This window comes from Schistocerca americana, chromosome 6 (assembly GCF_021461395.2).
Source record: "Schistocerca americana isolate TAMUIC-IGC-003095 chromosome 6, iqSchAmer2.1, whole genome shotgun sequence".
Taxonomy (NCBI): domain Eukaryota; kingdom Metazoa; phylum Arthropoda; class Insecta; order Orthoptera; family Acrididae; genus Schistocerca; species Schistocerca americana.
Window position 1 is genome coordinate 355,408,640 of NC_060124.1, and position 19,933 is coordinate 355,428,572.

General features: G+C 41.4%; 1 protein-coding gene and 1 long non-coding RNA gene across 2 annotated transcripts in view; one reads left to right on the forward strand and one right to left on the reverse strand.

Moving 5' to 3' along the window:
• The first annotated feature begins 523 nt into the window (after positions 1-523).
• LOC124619237 (ribonuclease Oy) overlaps positions 524-19,933 on the forward strand; it is a 53,161-nt gene continuing 33,751 nt past the window's right edge. Inside the window, exons 1-2 of the mRNA XM_047145479.1 lie at positions 524-951; positions 1,612-1,761. Coding sequence (XP_047001435.1) covers positions 896-951; positions 1,612-1,761 — 206 coding nt within the window. The 5' untranslated portion in view covers positions 524-895. The remainder of the gene's footprint in view (positions 952-1,611; positions 1,762-19,933) is intronic.
• Positions 1,376-19,933, reverse strand: part of LOC124619238 — a 32,068-nt gene continuing 13,510 nt past the window's right edge. The window contains exon 3 of the long non-coding RNA XR_006980063.1: positions 1,376-1,727. This is a non-coding gene — a long non-coding RNA (uncharacterized LOC124619238). The remainder of the gene's footprint in view (positions 1,728-19,933) is intronic.

A 19,933-nucleotide genomic window follows, 5' to 3' on the forward strand; every position in this document is an offset into this window, starting at 1 on the left:
TCAGAGTTACAGATCAATGTACGGAACTGCGGTGAAGAGTAACTAAATAATTACGAAAAACCCGCCTCGATTGCACAATGGTGTTTACATAGGTTTCAGCGTGGGTAACCACGCCTTCTTCGGAAGAAATATAAAATATAATGATTTTTCATAATTATTTCGATACTTATGATTGCCGACGCGCTGCAATGCTGAAAGTTCGCTAACGTAACTCATTCGTGGAATCAGTTTTCAAACATTGGCGTAACATAACGAAAAAGAAGACCTGTTGACTAAAGGGTGAGATATATCCTTATATAACAGTTCATCCATGCACTTTCCCCTTCTTAAGTAAAACATGTTAGTGAGTATGACACGATATTGTGTGGTACTGCAATAAAATAATTATGTTTATACTTTGACAATAACAGATATGCAGCAATAAGACTTATTTTATTTTCGAGTGCAACAAATTCGCAATTTTTTCTAGTGGTAAAATCTTCTTTAATCTGTGACCAGAAGTCCACAACGTCAAAGAAGCGCAGACTCAGCTGGTACGCGCATTAAATGTCAGCTGTTGAACACGACCTTGAGCGTAGTTCCCTCACACGGCGTATGGGAGACAAGACGTGAGAACTGATAACGACTTTATTGTCCTATCTGAGTGCGTGTTGGCGCAATTCCGAAGTGAACAAAATTAATCCCACGACGTGTGCATTTGGTCCATGACAGATAGTTAAGCAGAAAACTAATTTTTTTCGCTGCACCACAAGCGCTCGGTGCCTGGTGAGAAAGCATACGTCAAACATCTACCATTTCCCTGAAGTACACGTAAATTTTCGGTCGTCTTTTCACAGAACACCTAAGCCATTTTCGGAATATACAAACTGACAGAGAAAGTGTGCTCCTACACAAAATGACAAAGATTAAAGTAATAGGTCTACTTATTATCAGTTATGCTGCAATGTGCACGTAAGTACGGCAACGTATTTTCTTTATATGGAACACGATATTTTTAATAACTCAAGAAAATTACCTGGGCGATTTATCACTTCTGAGTGGAATAATGCCCAACTACCTACATTTCTGGGCGCATAGTTATCATACTGCTCTTTGTCTTTTACTTTATTTGGTTCACAGGCATGTAATACTTGTTTATACCAGGTATGATATTTTTGTTGCTTCACCTAATAAGAGTTACTGAAATGAAATCCTGTTAACTAAGTCCTGATTGTGCCAAAAGATTACATGACATTTCTTCACTATATAAATAATGACAATAAAATCAAGATCATTAGCAGGAAGTACACACAACTGAGAGAACTATAAATGTCTTTTATAAATCTTTAAGCAAACAGTTGATGCTGTTATTACTTTTAAATTTATTTCTCTTAAATATAATGATCAACTTCAAATTGCGTACTTACCTCCAAAATGCAATGACAGAGCAACAGTAAGTGGCAAACCAAAATAAAAATGAAACTGCGAAACAACTTCTGTGTGCGCACAAATTGTTTTTTGTTTTTCATACAAATGCACTAACAGGAGATGATGTTCAGGAACATAAAATGGCAATTACGCTTCTTTACACTTGCAATATACAAACACTAACAAACACTTCATGATTCACAGCACAAATAACTCAAAGGAACATGACTGGGATGTACTTATATTTACTCAGCACTGGCCAGTAACTGTCTGTTTGCAGTGGAAAGAAAAGGAAGAGCAGCATACTTGCAGTTTTCCACCTGTAAAGAACATCTGGACCATTCATGGGATATGGTGAGTATAACAACATTCTGTACATAAAATTTTAGCACTTGAAACAAAATCAAACCATACCTATATACTGTCTCACTGTACAATGAACAATACATAACAGGTAGAATACCCTAGTTTTTGAAATAAAAACAAAATATGATTCACAAAAATATTTCATATATGTTCAAATACATATAATTTAGTTATTTATGCATGCTATGAAACAGTAAGTTACTTAGCTTGTGTCCCCCACTCATAATGCAATTGCTATACCTTCTTTGGAAATTTCCCATAATTTTGTGCATTATTTCCAGGAACCAGTATTACACGAAGTATTTTGGAATATACTACAGACCTCTGCTTATAGCTCTTGTAAGGACCAAAAGCAATACAACAGCAGTCTTTTTTTCCCCCTATGATTCTGCTTTGAGCAAACACAATTCTCTTCTTTTTCATTCATACATTTTGACAGTGTTGCACCATTATTAGTGGGCTGCTTATTTTCATAACAGCACATACTGATCTGTGGCAACTGCAGTACAGCTTATATTTTGGTACAGTTGGCCATCTGTGATTTCCACATTATTATGCTGGTATGGCAATAGGTAATACTTATCACAACATAATTTGGAAATTGCTTAAACTGAACAGATACATCTAGATGGATAAAAAGAATGACACACTATTGTATAACTAGTAAATGAAAAGAGGGAGTAGCTATATATCGTAGCCCCTACAGGTAAGCAAATATTGTGTCTATTGGGTCCCTGAATACTGTGCCACAAGTTTGCATATATAAACTCATATACTTCTTGTACTATTGGACTGTGCTTTATTTTCCGACCAGCAGGTCGCAGCAGATTTGTTGATGGATCTGCCCTCTACTTTAGGTAACATTCAAATGAACATGGTTAGAGTTTTAAAGTTTTGTGAATTGTCCAACATTTTTGTTTCAAGATTTTAGGGAGACAAATTTCATGTACTAACAGATCTCATTTACAGCACCTTTTACTCTTTCTCCGATTGTGTGGTCAGTTTGAGTGGTGGGAGTGAGTGAGTGCATAGTTGTCATTTTATAGGTTTCCTCGTCACTGTATGACAACATTTTCAAAATTTTACTACATGCATTTCTTTCAATGTGCATAAGGGTGTTGATAGAGACTGATAAAATAGCTTCACAGATTTAGGTGCAAGGGCAAAAAATATGTGGTTTATTGGCTAAAGTGTACTTATGGTATTTGGCAGTTCTTGTTGCATGCTATTGTTGGCAATCTGTTGATGTTCAGTGTTAGTCTGCAGAAACCTTATTTCTTTGGAGAGAGAATGTGAATTTATTATACTGGTTTTAGATGCTGGTGACAGATCTACATATGCTGACAAACTGCCCTGTAACATAGCCCAAGGCCTAGGTTGGATTGGAATGTGATAATTTGCTTGTGAGATGGTAAAGTCAACAAAGTTTAACACAAAAATATGATCACCATAATAAGATTGATGTGCAGTGTAGCCACATGTTATTTCTGATTTTGCCAAAATTCTAACCTAATAGAACAATATTACAGCTAACCACAGAAAATTATGAACAAGCATTCTGTTTGGCTTTCGACATAACTGCACCTTTACCACTTTACTCGTACATGATGGTCAAATGCTGACAATAAAACATACTAAGAAAAATTCTGCATAAAAAAAACACACACAATGACTCTGTCACAGAGTTTACAGATTACTTAATTCTGAAGATATTTACAGAGGAGACATCACTGATGAAAATTTAACTCTTTCTTGATATATCCTTTTAGAACTTTAAGTCCCTTATTCCTCTAAAACACACAAAGTAAAATTAAACAGAAGTAGGGAAACGGGATAACTGATATGTGGGATTGAAGGGCTACACTGGGCCAGGAAGTGAAATGTGTGCCTAATTCAGAGAAGCCTACAGGTGAAACTGCACTATAACAACTCTGAACAAGTTTCAAGCCAGTCATAAAAGCCATGGACTGCACACAAAAATGAAACACTCAAAAAATAAAGCAAAAGCAATCTGGAGTATTATTATTCAATAAACTACTAAAAACATGCGAGGTGAATGGTGTTAAGTTGCAACACACAAGCTGACATACTGAAATAAAAATGTTATTAGAATTAAGTAAATACTGTCACACAGTGGTAACAAATACTATAAACTTCTGCTAACAAGCAACAAAACAAAAAAAAAGGTCAGATTTGCTTAAACTGATATTGTTCATGTACACACACACACACACACACACACACACACACACACACACACTTAGGATAAAAAAATACAGCTTCAGAGGATATTACAAAAGTCATTATATGATAAGAACTAATAACTTCCTGGCTATGATAATATTTTAACAGACATAAAATCTTGAGTCTACTTGACAGAACCACCCATGGGATATACTTGCACTAACAACAGTAAATAACTTAGAGGCGAAATGTCCTGTCAGGTTTAAATATGCATTGCCAACAAATGTCTGAAATCACAGGGGTGAGACTTGCCTCTAATTTCAGAATATGCATTCCAATCTTTCCAAAAACTTCTGAGAAATTGACCTAGATGATTGAATACTGACTCCTTTTCACAGCACTATTTTCTAACTGCTTTTATATTTGTTTCTTGTCAACAATTCTCTGCAAAAAAAAGCCATGTATTATATCAAAAATCAAATCCTGTCAGAGGTAAACAACGAATGCAATTCTGTCGATATATTTTGTGTCCTACTCAAGGTCGCCAAGGGTGAGAACCTTGGAAACTAACATAATATTGCATGAATGGTATCTCATTTGTATGGATGGAGTTAGATTCATAAAATGAATGGAAAGGCTGCAAAGACAAACTGTACTACACAAGTAAAATTAAGCTCATAAACATGTTATGTTCATAAAATGTCACCCCTCTAGTTCTGGTACTGCAACTGTAACTTCTAGTCTCCAAAAATTACCTAAACCTATTTATTTATTCATCCAGGGATCAGCTCACAACACTACAGGATTTGGAAAATCCAGGATGGACTAATAAGAATATTACGAAGAGGATAGATCGTTACTCAGCATATAGTTGAGATGTTCAACCACAGACAGGCACAACAAAAAAGACAGCTAAACAAGCTAGCTTTCAGCTAAAAAGCCCTCTTCTGAAACAGAACACCCCCCCCCCCCCCCAACCCACACACACATAGATTCGTTGAAAGCTTTCATGTTTAGCAGTCTCATGCGCACACAATATCTACACTTTGTTACAAGGACAGATGATTGGAACCATCCCAGCATTTGGCTCACATCTTCAAATGCCACAGAAAACCAAAAATTGGGATGGCTGGAAAGAGCCAACTCCATCCTCCTGCATACGAGGTCAGTGTCTTAACAACTACACTGCCTCATTCGGTTGGCCCCTGCTGTACAATGTTCTTCTGAGCACACTCAATTTGCACAAGATAACTTGTAATGGAAATGAAATGAGCGTTTGGCCGGGAGGCCCCTTATGGGGCAGGTCTTATTACATGCAACGCCACATCGGGCGACCTGCGTGCCGGATGGGGATGAAATGATGATGAAGACAACACAACACCCAGTCCCTGAGTGCAGAAAATCCCCAACCCAGCCAGGAATTGAACCCAGGCCCGTACGACAGCAATCCATCATGCTGAGCACTCAGCTATCGGGGCAGACAACTTGTAATAGAAAAACACAGTTTTGCAATGCATCACTATAATCGTGTAATTACAGATGAGAACTGCGAGGGCATGCCTCAAGGCTCTCGAGAGCTTGATGAATTTCTCATAAAGTATGCCTCATGAGACTCTTGGGAATGGAAATATGCTTCTGACATCACGATTTCATGGCTAGGTGATAGTCTGATGTCAACAATAGGCTTAGAAAAATGTGGAATGATCAACAGGCTGAGAAATAAACAGATCTGTGGCTGTCTGTTCATAGCAGATATTTTAAGTGCAACTTTGTGAGCCTACAATTCCAAACACCACACAAGGAATATTCATAATTTTCATCTGAACTGTATAATTTGTTTGGTGTGGGGAGAAGAGAGCTGTACTTAACTCCATACTTGTAATGCATACTGATGGCAATGGAGAGGAAGTCATGGACCCGAGAATATTTCACAGATTTCTCAGAAAATAAAGAACAGTGTCATATTTATTCCTAATACATGAGTTTTGAAAAGCCAAAATGCAAGCACCATGTTTCACTATTTGAAGAATTATCAAATATTTCAAGGCAGTTGGGCATTAATTGCTGCCTAGTGCAGGTATGGCTAACAATGACGGTGTGTTATTCATATTCTGGAGGTGAAAATTATTTTACCCCAATATTATGGTATAGAGTAGTTTGGTTTTCTTTGTGGTGGCATTATGTAATCACTTGCTTACAGATATTTGCTTTACCTTCACATACAGTAACTGTAATATATATTTGCATACCAACATATTTAGCTTTGGAGTCATTTTGTCAACAAGAACACGTACTGCAAATTGTGAATGCGGTAACTAAATGGATTAAAATTTCATGTAAGAGAAAAAGAGAAATTTATGTAGAGGCCAGAATAAATTAAGATCCAACGTTACTTGCATTAAAAAAGTCATTAAAAATGCGTGTTCTGACAGAAATTAATAATGCAGATAATAAGATCAAAAACTATATTGACATTGTGGAATGGGAAAGAGAACAACCAGTCAATGCTCAAGGTACCACAACAATTAAACTAAATGGAAATTTTGTGAAAGATATTTCATAAGTTGCAAGCATTTTTAACAGTCAGCAAAAATAATATTAATTGGTTCAGTTAGAGAAGCGAGAGAATATATTTTTAAAATGTTATTCCACAAACCTTTAAGCCAATTCAAATTAACACCAACATCCTTCCCTGAAATTAATAGAATTAAAAAACATTCAAAAAAACAAAACTCATGCAGTGTTGATGGAATTCCAAACAGAATTCTGAAAAGTTCTTCTGCATTAATAAGTTATGTTCTTAATGCCGTAATATGTAATGCATCACTGGCACAGTGACTTTTTCCAGACAGTATAAAATATGCAATTGTTATATAACATCTTTATAAGAGAGATGACAATAAATACTTAAATAATCATCACCCAATTTCTGTACTGACACTTTTCCCCCAAAGTATTTCAAAAAGTAATTTACTCAAGAGCAGTCTCAAATTTAAATAAAAACCATTTGCTCAGCATATCACAGTTTGGATGCCAGTATGTGTGCTCACATCCCTGAAAGCAATTTATACATTATTTCATCAAATATTATAAACCATAAATAATAAATATCGCCGGTTGGTATTTTTGTGATATTTCCAAGGTTTTGATTGTGTGAATCACATTATGCTCATAGAAAGACTCAAATTTCATGGATTTTATACCTTTTGCAAAAGTGGTTTGAATCATACTTAACGGACTAAAAATGTCATGTTCAATAATTGAAACATTTCTGAAAGCCCACCCAGGGGACACCACCTTACTGTACGCATCTTTAGTGCCAGGGGGGAGGCTTTGCATGTTTCAGTGCTGCTGGGGGGCCACACTGTCAGTAGCACAGCTGTCGGCAGGGTCCACCAAGCAGGAGAAGCCTCAGTGCAGTCCTGACAAAGTGTGTTCCACAATTTACAGAAAGAAAGGTTGTGTTTTTCCGAAGGAGCTCCGCCAAAAATTATTGGGTATGGGTACGGCAACTCGCACCCCAAGGTTTCCTAACTTGAGGACTGGCCAGCACCGCCTTACATCTTCTGTTGTAAACTCTGAGCATACTTCAGAGACAGTTGTTAGGCACAATGTCGGAACATTGTTTCGGAGAGTGGGGGCCTTGGCTTCACTGCATGTGCTGCGAGGAAGGTACACGCCTCAATGAACAAAAAACTCTGGTTTGCTACAAGCCGATGAGGTAAAGCAGTATCTTACAGGCAACCTCGGGGCACCGGTCCCCCCCATAACAGTTCACTCACTGGAATAATTTTCTGGAGTAACTCATCACTAAGAAGCACTGAGCAGTAAGAATAATATGTGTTGATCACCTGTGGTCACCCTGTACGCACCTCTTCAACAATTTAGGCGTTTTAACTGCACCATCACAATAAGATATTACCTAGTTAAATTCATCATAAATTATCAATCACAATTTGAGAATAGTGATCTCAGTACCTCAACCCTAGAGGAAAATCGACCCTTATTACCTATTATTAGAACTGTCAGTGGCTCAGAAAGAAGTTCACATGAAGCACACATTTTTTTTTGTTATCAAATCAATTCCATAAAACATCTAACAGGTAAAAAAAAGCAAGTTTCCAACCTAACTTAAAATCATGTCCCCAGGACAACTCTTTGTATTCTATGGACGACATTTTATTTAAAAAAACTGCACTTTTTAAGTGTAGCTGTAGGAGTAGGAATAAAAAAATATGTTCATTACTGTTAACACTAATAACATTCACAGATCCTGTAAACTTACTCGTTCCATATCATTTCAATAAAAGAATCATTCACGTGATCTATGGAACATGTAACTAACTACATTCTATAGTATATTTTCCACATGAAGTACACAAAATATTTACAAATGAGGCACAATGCTGAAGTCCCTAAAACACAGGATGGGGTAGAGCAAGGCAAACATAGAAGGGCAAAAAAAGAAGAGCATCATTTGTCATTTGAGTGGCTACATTTATTTTACCACCACATAATAGCATGAATAAATAAATACAATGGTAACACACAACTATGAGCAACAGCTTAAGGCCAATTAGTTGCTTACGGCAATAATTGGCTTAACAAATGGTTTTACCTCAACAAACCACAAAACACACTGTCAGGATAAATATAAAACAGTAAAAAATAAAAAAAAAGATTCTTTATTTACAAATCAGAAGCTGTTCAAAGGGAAACAGCAAAGACATAAGAAAAGGTCACTTAAGGCCTTCAAAGTACTTTCGGAATAATAATAATAATAATAATAATAATTATTATTATTATTTTTATTATTATTATTTAAATCAAACACGCTCTTAACACATAAGAGGACAAACATTCTGCTAAAATCAGCATAAAATCAACTGAAAATTTTATCAAGTACCAACCAGCAAAATAGGTTAAGGGTGTCCACACATAAGGCAACTGCAATCCCAATTTAGGGTCAAATCAGTAATTATGATTAAATGATTTGGAATAATTTGCATTAACATAATAATCAAGACAGTACCTTGTGCCTAAGCAAGTCCAGAAAAATCTTGGCTACCGGAAATTCAAAACATTGGCAATACAAGCATATTCCAAAGGAGATGTACAACTTTAAATAAAATTCAAATCAAACAATGGAAAATCCAAGACGGAATGTAACAGTATTATGAAAAGGAAAGTTGCTACTGACCATATAGCAGAGATGCTGAGTTGCAGATAGGCACAACAAAAAGTCTATCACAAATAATCTTTTGGCCAGTATGGGCTTCTTCAAAAATAGACGACACACACACACACACACACACACACACACACACACACACACGACTGCAGTCTCTGGAAACTGTCACCACACTACGAGCAGCAGCCCCAGTGCATGATGGGAGTGACGACAGGGTAGGGTTAAGGAGGAGGCTGGGGAGGGGAGGGGCAGGGATAGTAGGGTAGGGGTGGGGAGCAGTGAAGTGCTGCTGGGGAGGATGCAGGGATGAGGTAGAGAGAGGGTAGAGCAGCTATGTGCAGTCAGGAGGTAAGATGGAGGGCAGGTGAAGGGTGGGGGTAGGGGGTGGGGGAGGAGGTAGTGGAAAAGGAGAGAAGTAAAAAGACTGTGTGTGATGGTGGAATGAGGGCTCTGTAGTCCTGGAATGGGAACAGGGAAGGGGCTGGGTGGGTGAGGACACTGACTAATGAAGGTAGAAACGAGAATGGTTACGGGAATGTAGGATATATTGCAGGGAAAGTTCCCACCTGTACAATTCAGAAAAGCTGGTGTTAGTGGGAAGGATACATATGGCACAGGCTGTGGAGCAGCCATCGAAATGAAGGATGTCATGTTAGGCAGCGTGCTCAACGATAGGGTGGTCCACTTGTTTCTTGAACACAGCTTGTCAGTGGCCACTCATGCAGACAGACAGCTTGTTGGTCGTCATACCCACATAGAATGCAGCACAGTGGTTGCAGCTGAGCTTTTAGATCAGATGACTGCTTTCACAGGTAGCCCTGCCTTTGATGGGATAGGTGATGCTTGTTACTGTACTGGTGGAGGTGTGGTGGGAGGATGTATGGAACAGGTCTATTATAGGTATATGAGCTATGAGGTAAGGCATTGGGAGGAACCTACCCTCCTATATAAAAGATACCAACCATTTCCTCCACCAACTCTCCACAGTTCCTGTCTCTTTACCACACGGTGCCCTGCTCGTCACAATTGATGCCACCTCTCTTTACACTAACATCCCTAATGCCTATTGTCTTACCACTACTGAACACTACCTATCCCAACACCCGATGGATTCCAAACCAACAACCTCTTTCCTAGTCGCCATGACCATTTACATCTTCACCTACAATTACTTCTCCTTTGAAGACATTACCTACACACAAATCCAAGGTACAGCTATGGGCACCTGCATGGCACCCTCCTATACCAACCTCTTCATGGGCCATCTAGAGGGATCCTTCCTGAACACCCAGAACCCTAAACCCCTGACCTCCAGCAGTACCTCCACTTTGACAGCTGCCACCCACTCCATACCAAGAGGAGCATTCCTTGCATACAGCCCAGCCACCCGTGATTGTTGCACCTGCAGTGATGAGCGGTCCCTCTCGAGATATACCGAAGGTCTCACTGAAGCCTTCACAGACTAATTATCCTCCCAACCATGTACAAAAACAAATCTCCTCTGTCTTATCTTTCCAGTCTCCCACTACTTCCCAAAGTCTCACCATGTGGCCACAGAGGAGCAACCCAGGACTGGAGCAACTGAATTATGTTCTCTGCCAGTGTTTTGACTACCTCTCATTGTGCCCTAAAATGAGAGATATCCTACCCACTATCCTTCCCACTCCTCCCACAGGGGTATTCCGCCATCCAACAAACCTACACAATATACCCGTCCATCCCTACACAACCCCTGCTCCCAACCCCTTACCTCATGGCTCATACCCCTGTAATAGTCCTAGATGCAAGACCTGTCCCATACATCCTACCACCACCACCACCACCACCACCACCACCTACTCCAGTCCAGACATGAACATCAGCTATACCTTCAAAGGCAAGGCTACCTGTGAAACCTGTCATATGATCTAAAAGCTAAGCTGCAACCACTGTGCTGTATTCTGTCTGGGCTTGACAGTGAACAAGCTGTCTGTCAGCATTAATGGCCATCGACAAACTGTGGCCAAGAAACAAGTGGGCTACCCTGTTGCTGAACATGCTGCCAAACATGACACCCTACATTTCATTGACTGCTTCACAGCCTGTGCATATGGATCCTTCCCACCAACACCAGCTTTTCCGAATTGCACAAGTGGGAGGTGTCCCTGCAATACATCCTACATTTCCGTAACCCTCCCGGTCTCAACCTTCGTTAGTCACTGTCCTCATCCATCCAGCCCCTTCCCTGTCCCCATTCCAGCACTACAAAGCCCTCATCCCACCATCGTACTCAGTCTTTTTACTTCTCTCCCACCAAGCGAGGTGGCGCAGTGGTTAGACACTGGACTGGCATTCGGGAGGACGACGGTTCAATCCCGCATCCGGCCATCCTGATTTAGGTTTTCCGTGATTTCCCTAAATCGCTCCAGGCAAATGCCGGGATGGTTCCTTCCAAAGGGCACGGCCGACTTCCTTCCCCGTCCTTCCCTAATCCGATGAGACCGATGACCTCGCTGTTTGGTCTCCTTCCCCAAAACCAACCAACCAACTTCTCTCCTTTACCGCTACCCCCCCCCCCCCCCCCCCCGCTTCCACCTCTTCCCTGCCCTCCATCAAACCTCCCAAACACACACAGCTGCCCTACCCTCTCTCCACCTCGTCCCTGCACATGCCAGCAGCACTTTACTGATCCACATTCCCACTCTCCTATCCTTCCCCTTCCCCGACTCCTTGTTACCCCACGTATTTGTGCGTGCTGATGCCCGCAGTGTGGCTTCAGTTGCCAGACTGCAGTTGTGCCTACCTGCGACTCAGCACCTCCGCTGTATGGTGAGTAGCAACTTTCCTTTTCATAACACTGTTACAATCCATCCTGGATTTTCCATTGTTTGATTTTTACCTGACGGTTTTTCTTCGATCCTAAGCCAGTGCTGTTTTCCTTTGTTACTATTTTCTAATGTGTCGCTGTACTCAATGTCCATCCTTCTTCTCTTCTTACCTGTGTTTCTCTTGTCGCCTTACTGCATGCTCTTCTTACGAGCCACACTGTATCGTTTGGCACGTGATAGATGGCTACAATACCATGCTGATTGTTGGTCCAATGTCTTACATCCCACATTACTCCCAACAATGTCATTAATCCTTAATCATCAAATTTATCACTCTCTCGTATTTTCGTGTGTTATTTCCCGCACATTTCCAGTGCCACACGATCTCGTATCTCATCCTATGAACCGCTCCCCACCCTCCATTCTATCCCAGCTCACACCCACTGATTTCAGCTCATCCAGTCACAATCTGCTGTCCCCTTCTTCACACTTATTCACCCTCAGACCTGCTACCTTTGATTTGCTTGTGACTTCACACCAATTTTAGTGCATTTTCACCTTTCGCTATTGTCGACTCACTCAGATTTCATCTTGTTTTCCCACTCTGCATCTGTTTCATCCTTCTTGTGATGTTTTTATGTATTTAGGTATAACCTTGCTAATTTTTTCGGACGTAATTCAAAGTTATTTACGTAATTTTTTGCATTGTTTCCACCACCATGGATCCTTGCTGCCACCATCAGTATTAACACATAGAAGTTTCCTTATCCCTAGCCAGAACCCAGTCCCACATACTGTTACTGTGTTGTTGCTTGGCTTGTGGAATCTCCCCGAATGGGCTTACCATGAAATTACTCATCTCTGGCTGCCGCCCCTCCTTCCACAATGACCTCCATCTGTTCACATTCTGTCGATCCCAAGCCCTCACCAACATGGTCCTGCAAACCAACATCAACCAAGCCCAAACCTCCTTGCAGTACCTACTCCCTGTCCGCAACATTCTCCCGCTATGCAATCCCAAATTCCTGGAACACATAACAAAGATTCAAGCTCTTGCCTTCCAGGAACTAGAGCAATGTGCACAACACCACCTCAAAAAACTATCCACCCTGCTACTCCCACCTTGGATTACCACTGTCCGTCACCTCCACAACAAACCTCCCCCATGTCCCCTCGTAGCTAACAAACCCCGTCTTGCAGACCTACTACATTTACCCCACCCTCCAAAACTCCCTTCCACCACCACACAGAATCCAGACCTGAAACACAGTCATGAACTTTTCCTCCAGAAGCCTTAGCCCTATGGAAATATGGGCTCACCTTTTGTCCCACTCCCAAATTCAATCATGCACCTTCTCTGCTTCTCCTGGTCCCTACAGTGGAAACACTTTTTTGCCACTAACCCTATCAATCAGACTTAACCAAAGACCAATGTTGAACCCTGCCTAACCCCGTTCACTTCTCAAGCCAACCATGATCCAACTCATTGCCCCCAAATCATCCCCTGTTAACTTTCCAAAATTTCTTAATCTTGAACCTTGCCTCATCATCATTCCCCAAATTCCTCAACATGCAAACTAACCTTACACCCACAGAAAGAACCACAGTCCACCATCTAAAAACTGATCCTGAACTTATAATCCTACCCGCGGACAAAAGCTCCACCACTATTGTTTTGAACTGCAAGGGTTATCTGGCAGAAGGAGTCCACCAACTGTCAGATCCATCGACTTACAAACCTTGCAACAATGGACCCATTCCAGAAATCCAGCAGGATTTCCAGTTACTCCTCAAATCCTTAGGCCCATCCCAGAACCTCTCCTCGGATTCCATCCCTCTGCTCACCCCTACCACTCCCCGTACTCCTACCTTTTATATGCTTCCAAAAGTCCATAAACCCAAACACCCAGGACGCCACATTGTGGCCGGTTACTGTGCCCCCACTGAGAGAATCTCTGCTCTTGTAGACCAACATCTTCAACATATTACCTGGAACCTACCCTTCTATATAAAAGATACCAGTTCTTGCCCCTTTACCACACAGTGCCCTGCTCGTCACTATTGGTGCCACTTCCCTTTACACTAATGTCCCTAATGCCCATGGCCTTACTACTATTGAACACTACCCTTCCCAACGCCCAACGTATTCCAAACCAACAACCTCCTTCCTAGTCGCCATGGCCATCTATATCTTCACCCACAATGACTTCTCCTTTAAAGGCATTACCTACAAACAAATCCGAGGTATGGCACCATTCTATGCCAACCTTTTCATGGGCCATCTAGAGGAATCCTTCCTAAATGCCCAGAATCGTAAACCCCTCACTGGTTCAGATTCATTGATGATATCGTTGTGATCTGGATTGAGTGTGAGGACACCCTATCCACATTCCTCCAGAACCTCAACACCTTCTCCCCCATTCATTTCGCCCGGTCCTACTCAATCCAACAAGCCTCCACCTCGAAGATGGCTACATCAGTCCATATCAAACCCACTAACCACCAGCAATACCTCCACTTCGACAGCTGCCACCTGTTCCATACCAAAAAGACCCTTCCATAGAGCCTAGCAACCCATGGTCGTTGCATCTGCAGTGACGAGCGGTCCCTCTCAAAATATATTGAGGCTCTCACTGAAGCCTTCACAGACCTCATTATCCTCCCAACCTTGTAAAAAAACAAATATCCCATGCATTGTATTTCCAGACACCCACAAGCTCCCAAAGTCTCACCGTCTGGCCACAGAGGAGTGTTCGCCTCTTAACTCAGTACTGGAGCAACTGAATTACATTCTCTGCCAAGGTTTCAGCAACCTCTTATCGTACACTGAAATGAGAAATGTCCTGCCCATTATTATTCCCATCCCTCCCACAGCAGTATTCTGCCGTCCACTGAACCTACAAAATATACTGGACCATCCCTACATAACCCCTGCTCCCAACCCCTTACCGCCTGGCTCATATCCCTGTAATAGACCTGGATGCAAGACCTGTACCACACAAGCTCCCACCACCACCTACTCCAGTCTGGTCACAAACATCACCTACCCCATCAAAGGCAGGCTACCTATGAAACCAGTCATGTGATCTACAAGCTCAGCTGCAACCACTGTGCGGCATTCTATGTGGGCATGACAACCAACAAGCAGTCTGTCCGCTTGAATGGCCACGAACAAACTGTGCCCAAGAAACAAGTGGACTACCCAACTGCTGAGCACGCTGCCCGAAATGACATCCTTCACTTCAATGACTGCTTCACAGCCTGTGCCATATGTATCCTTCCCACCAACACCAGCTTTTCTGAATTGCGCAGGTGGGAACTTTCCCTGCAATATATCATGCTAAACAGCCCTCATTCCACCATCACATCCAGTCTTTTTACTTCCCTCTTTTTCTGCTCCCCTCCCCCTCCCCCCACCTCTCATCTGCCCTCCATCTAACCTCTCGACTGCACATAGCTGCTCTAACCTTTCTCCACCTCACCCCTGCGTGCTTATCAGTAGCACATCACTGTTCCCCACCCGTAGCCAGAGACTGCTGTGTGAGAGTGGTGTTTGTGAGTATGTTTAAATAAGCTTCCATAGATCAGAACTTTAATACAGCCGCTACTATCTTCAAATTTAGTGGCAGGCTGCTCAAACGAGGACACTGAGGCAATCGTGAACGCACCTCAAAGGCAACCAGTAAACAACAAGACTGAGCATAACAGCTACAAGCTCCTCCAGCCACCAACCACTGGAAAACCAGCCGTGAAGCTCAGAAGATTATGTAAGGCTGTTAACAAACACCACTTAGGTGAAACAAAAGCCAAACATACAAATTAAGCAAATAATAATGGCCACCTTTGCAAGAAATGGTCAATATAAGGCTTCTTAATATGCCACCAAATTTCAAAAATTTATTCTTAACTAAATTTACAAAATATCAAGAATGCATAGTAGTGGTGAAAGTAATGTCTCTTAAACCATATAGCTGAATAAAATTTGACGCAGGAGAACTCAATAAATGCCAGAGAATAATATCTGAATAAGCCAAACCACATGGCAAGGAACCTTGTACGAACCATAGGAAAATTATATGACAAGACTATCTCTATGAGGCAGTACTTAATAATTAGGTCTTACAAGCAATGCTTCTTTCCATGATATGCAGATACCAATTTAACACACATGTTAAATACAGGGAATTTGTTAAGGCAAACAAAATATTAAATGCAAAATCCTTAAAAATGCTTAAGATAACAATTTAACCTGTAAAACTTTTTCACCACTTATCGCCAAAACACTTTCCCAGTACACTAAGGCACAAAAAAGCTGACAGCTGTATCAATCGAAAAATCTAAGATTAAGGTTAACCACTGAATTTAGTCTTTCACACTGCATATAGCCAACACAAACACACTACAATGAAGCTCTCTGTGGTACACAGAAATCCCCAATAAATGCGCAATTACATAAACAGCCAAATATTTGACTGATCAAAAATGTAAATAATAAGAAATAACAGAGGCTTAGTTCAGGTAATTATGCTCAAACAAATATTTCAGTAAGCCACAAAGCACAGGTAATAGAGGTGGCAGTAGCGTAGTGTGAAAAATACTGGCCGTTAATGCACGATACGGCAGATATTTGATAATCTTGGAAATATCCAGTTTGTCTCCCAGCACCCAGTACTGCATGGTATGGAGTATCAAGGTGGGACAAATCAGTGAGTGCGGACAGGATGCTGTACTCAATTAAATGTCGTAACTCCAACTTAACCAATTACACCAAGTCTTGACATAAACAGAGCTAATGGCCAATTGACCCACTATGTCCGGAACTCGGCCCGTGATGCCCTCTAGTCTGCTGTCACTCACTGCCTGGCTCTTACTGCCCTGCCAACACTGCTCAAGGGCTACCTTAGGACTCGCTCTGCGGGAGATAATCAGCAACAATAGATCTGCACTGCCAATAGAAGTGCCAGTGAATAATGCCCAGAATCAAGGCATGCAAAATAGTCTGTGAGGCCCCACGTCTCAACCTCGCCCACTCAAACCGAAAGACAACCTTGCCCACTCAAACCAAAAGCCCCCCCCCCCTTCCAGGTTTGGAGGGAAAAAGGGGAGAGGCTAATTAGTCTGTTTCCCTGACTCACATGAACCTTTTAAGTTCTACCAGTAGCCAGATTCCAAACACGTGAGTCGACAGAACTAACGATCTTATCAATGGAGCAAGGATCCACAAAATGAGGAGCTACTTTCCCAGTAATTCCACGATGCTGTCCTCTGACCACGGTATAGTTCTGATCGAAAACCTAATCCTACACATTCCCTTGAAACGGTTGTCTGCCTCGATTATAACATCTCCCCCAATGGTGATGGACTAAGTCAGTATTCCTTCTAGCCCTATCCCAGTTCTGTTTAACCACGTCAGGGGTGATACATTCAGGCAAAAGGTCTTTATATTCCACAGGTTGGCAAGGGGAGAATTAAGGAGGTAGGTAAACATAAGAGCCCCTGGAACCAGCTTACTGGCCTCATGCTATGCTGAATTAAAGGCAAAATTGATCTAAGGGAGAGAAATATCCCACTCGATCTGAGCCTTCACTTGATAAATGATTAAAGCTTAAGACATTAAGATCCCTGTTAACCCTTTCAGAAGGTGGGCTGAGGATAATAGGGGGTTGCAGTAATATGCTTAATGGCATTACTACAACAAAAACACTTGAACTCACTAGAAACAATGGCAGGAACATTATCACTCAAAGAGCCTCAGGTAGTCCAAGCCAAGATAACATATTAGTAAGATGATGAGTAGTGAGTGAAGCAGTGACTCCTCTGCTCAGAAGTAAGCAGACAAACTAGAAAAACCATCCACTACTACCAGAATATAACAATTCCCTCCCTTAGTCCGGGGCAAGGGACCCCCATAATCAATAAATAATTTAACCACTGAGCACTGTTCCTGTTAAGATAGCGATACCCCTTGTGTGAAGTGGCGTTGGGTTTACACATTTTACACAGTTCACAGTCATCGACTTAACAACAAATGTCCTAAAAAACAACAAATGTCCTAATATAAGGAAGGCCAGGTAAGATGACAGTGCATCTTACCAAGGGTCTTATGAAGGTCCAAATGACCACCCAGTAACGTGCCATGAAAATAATGAAAGCTGGAAAACACCAATTTGATGGGTAAACAAATGTTAGCCTCAGCTAATTTACCAACCCAACAACACTAAATATCATTTCTCAAAAAATAGCCGGGAACAACCTTCACAGCCAACACACACTTCCTAATATGTCCAAAATAGGATCCTGATCCTGTTTAACCTTGAGATCCCCAGTGGTGAACTGACCAACAATGAACTGCCTTTGGTTCCCGAGTGTCGTAATCAAACATCAGCAACCTGATTATCGGAGTCTCTAACATGATGCACTCTGAAACAGAAGGCAAATATACGAACGGCCCACATTGCAATCCTGCCAGCCTTCCTATGGCATGCCAAGACCCAACTCAAGGTTTGGTTGTTGGTCTCCAAGTCAAATTCTCTATGCTTGAGATAGAATTTGTATTTGGTTCAAATGGCTCTGAGCGCTATGGGACTTAACATCTTAGGTCATCAGTCCCCTAGAACTTAGAACTACTTAAACCTAACTAACCTAAGGACACCACACACATCCATGCCCGAGGCAGGATTCGAACCTGTGACCGTAGCGGTCGCGCTGTTCCAGACTGTAGCGCCTAGAACCGCTCGGCCACCCCGACTGGCGAATTTATATTTCTCAAGACTAAATAAGACAGCCAATGCCTCACGCTCATAAACTGAGCACTTAAGTTCAGGACCTGCTAATCCCCTCGCGGCAAAATCTAAAGGGCACCTTTCACCTAAATCTACCTCTAAAAGTACAGCAGCAACTCCGGCATTGGGAGCATCAGTCTGCACTATAAATCTCTTTCCAAAGTCCAGAATAGCCAATACAGATGGGTTGCCCATGGCAGTCCTAAGAGCTCCAAAGACAAATTTCTAGCTCTCTCCCCAAACAAAGTTTCCTCCCTTCTTATGCAGATCATGAAGGGGAGCAACAAGTTAGGTGAAATTGGTGAAAAAGTTCCGAAAATAATTGGCCATACAAATGGATCTGCCCACCCCTTTTTTCTTCTTTGGGGGAGGAAATTTTCTCAAATCGGATGTCTATTCTTGATCAACCCTAATACCATTCTTCGAATCCAGGTGACCCAAGGGTCATTCCATGTCAAGTGTCCCAGTTTAGAAGATGATCCCAGCTCGACCATCTTCAATTTTGATGAAATTTGTACAGGACGTACCTGAGGGCCCTACATGAACTTATGCAAAGATTCAGGCTCACCTGTAACATGGTTGAGGTGCTAGAGCCATTTTCGTGAAGGCCACTTTTACAGAGACCGAAAAGTCGTGAAGAAATCGTCAAATTTGACATTCCACTGTTTCTGGGTATAGTGGTACAACTTTGTGTGCTCTACATACAAATGTTGCAAGTAGAGTTCAGCAAGCGATGCATTTGGCATAATCTCAGTTCAAAGTGGGCAACAAATCATGTCACGAGAAATTTGTCCCATAGTTTTAACAAGACATAAGTAGTGGAGAAGTGTGCTATGGACCTGGTCTTTTGCCAAATTACTGTCTGTCTGGATGTTTAGTATATCACAAATTTTGGCCTGGCGTGTGTGCTTAATTACTGTGCTACCATCCTGTAAATTTGCTAAAAAACATAAATGTATAAAAATATACCAAAGTTCAAAGTCATGTATCTCAAAATGGACACCTACCACATTACATTCATTAACACCATTCAACAGAGCATATTTCATTTTATTAGAAAAACTTATTTTAATTTTGGTGTCTCTATGGGTAAGGTGCAAAAAATTTGCCTAAACTATTGACTTTTTTGGTAGTTCCTAAAATCATTGCATTGGTCCATGGTGGCTATGCCACTACCTATCTCAAGACTGGTAACC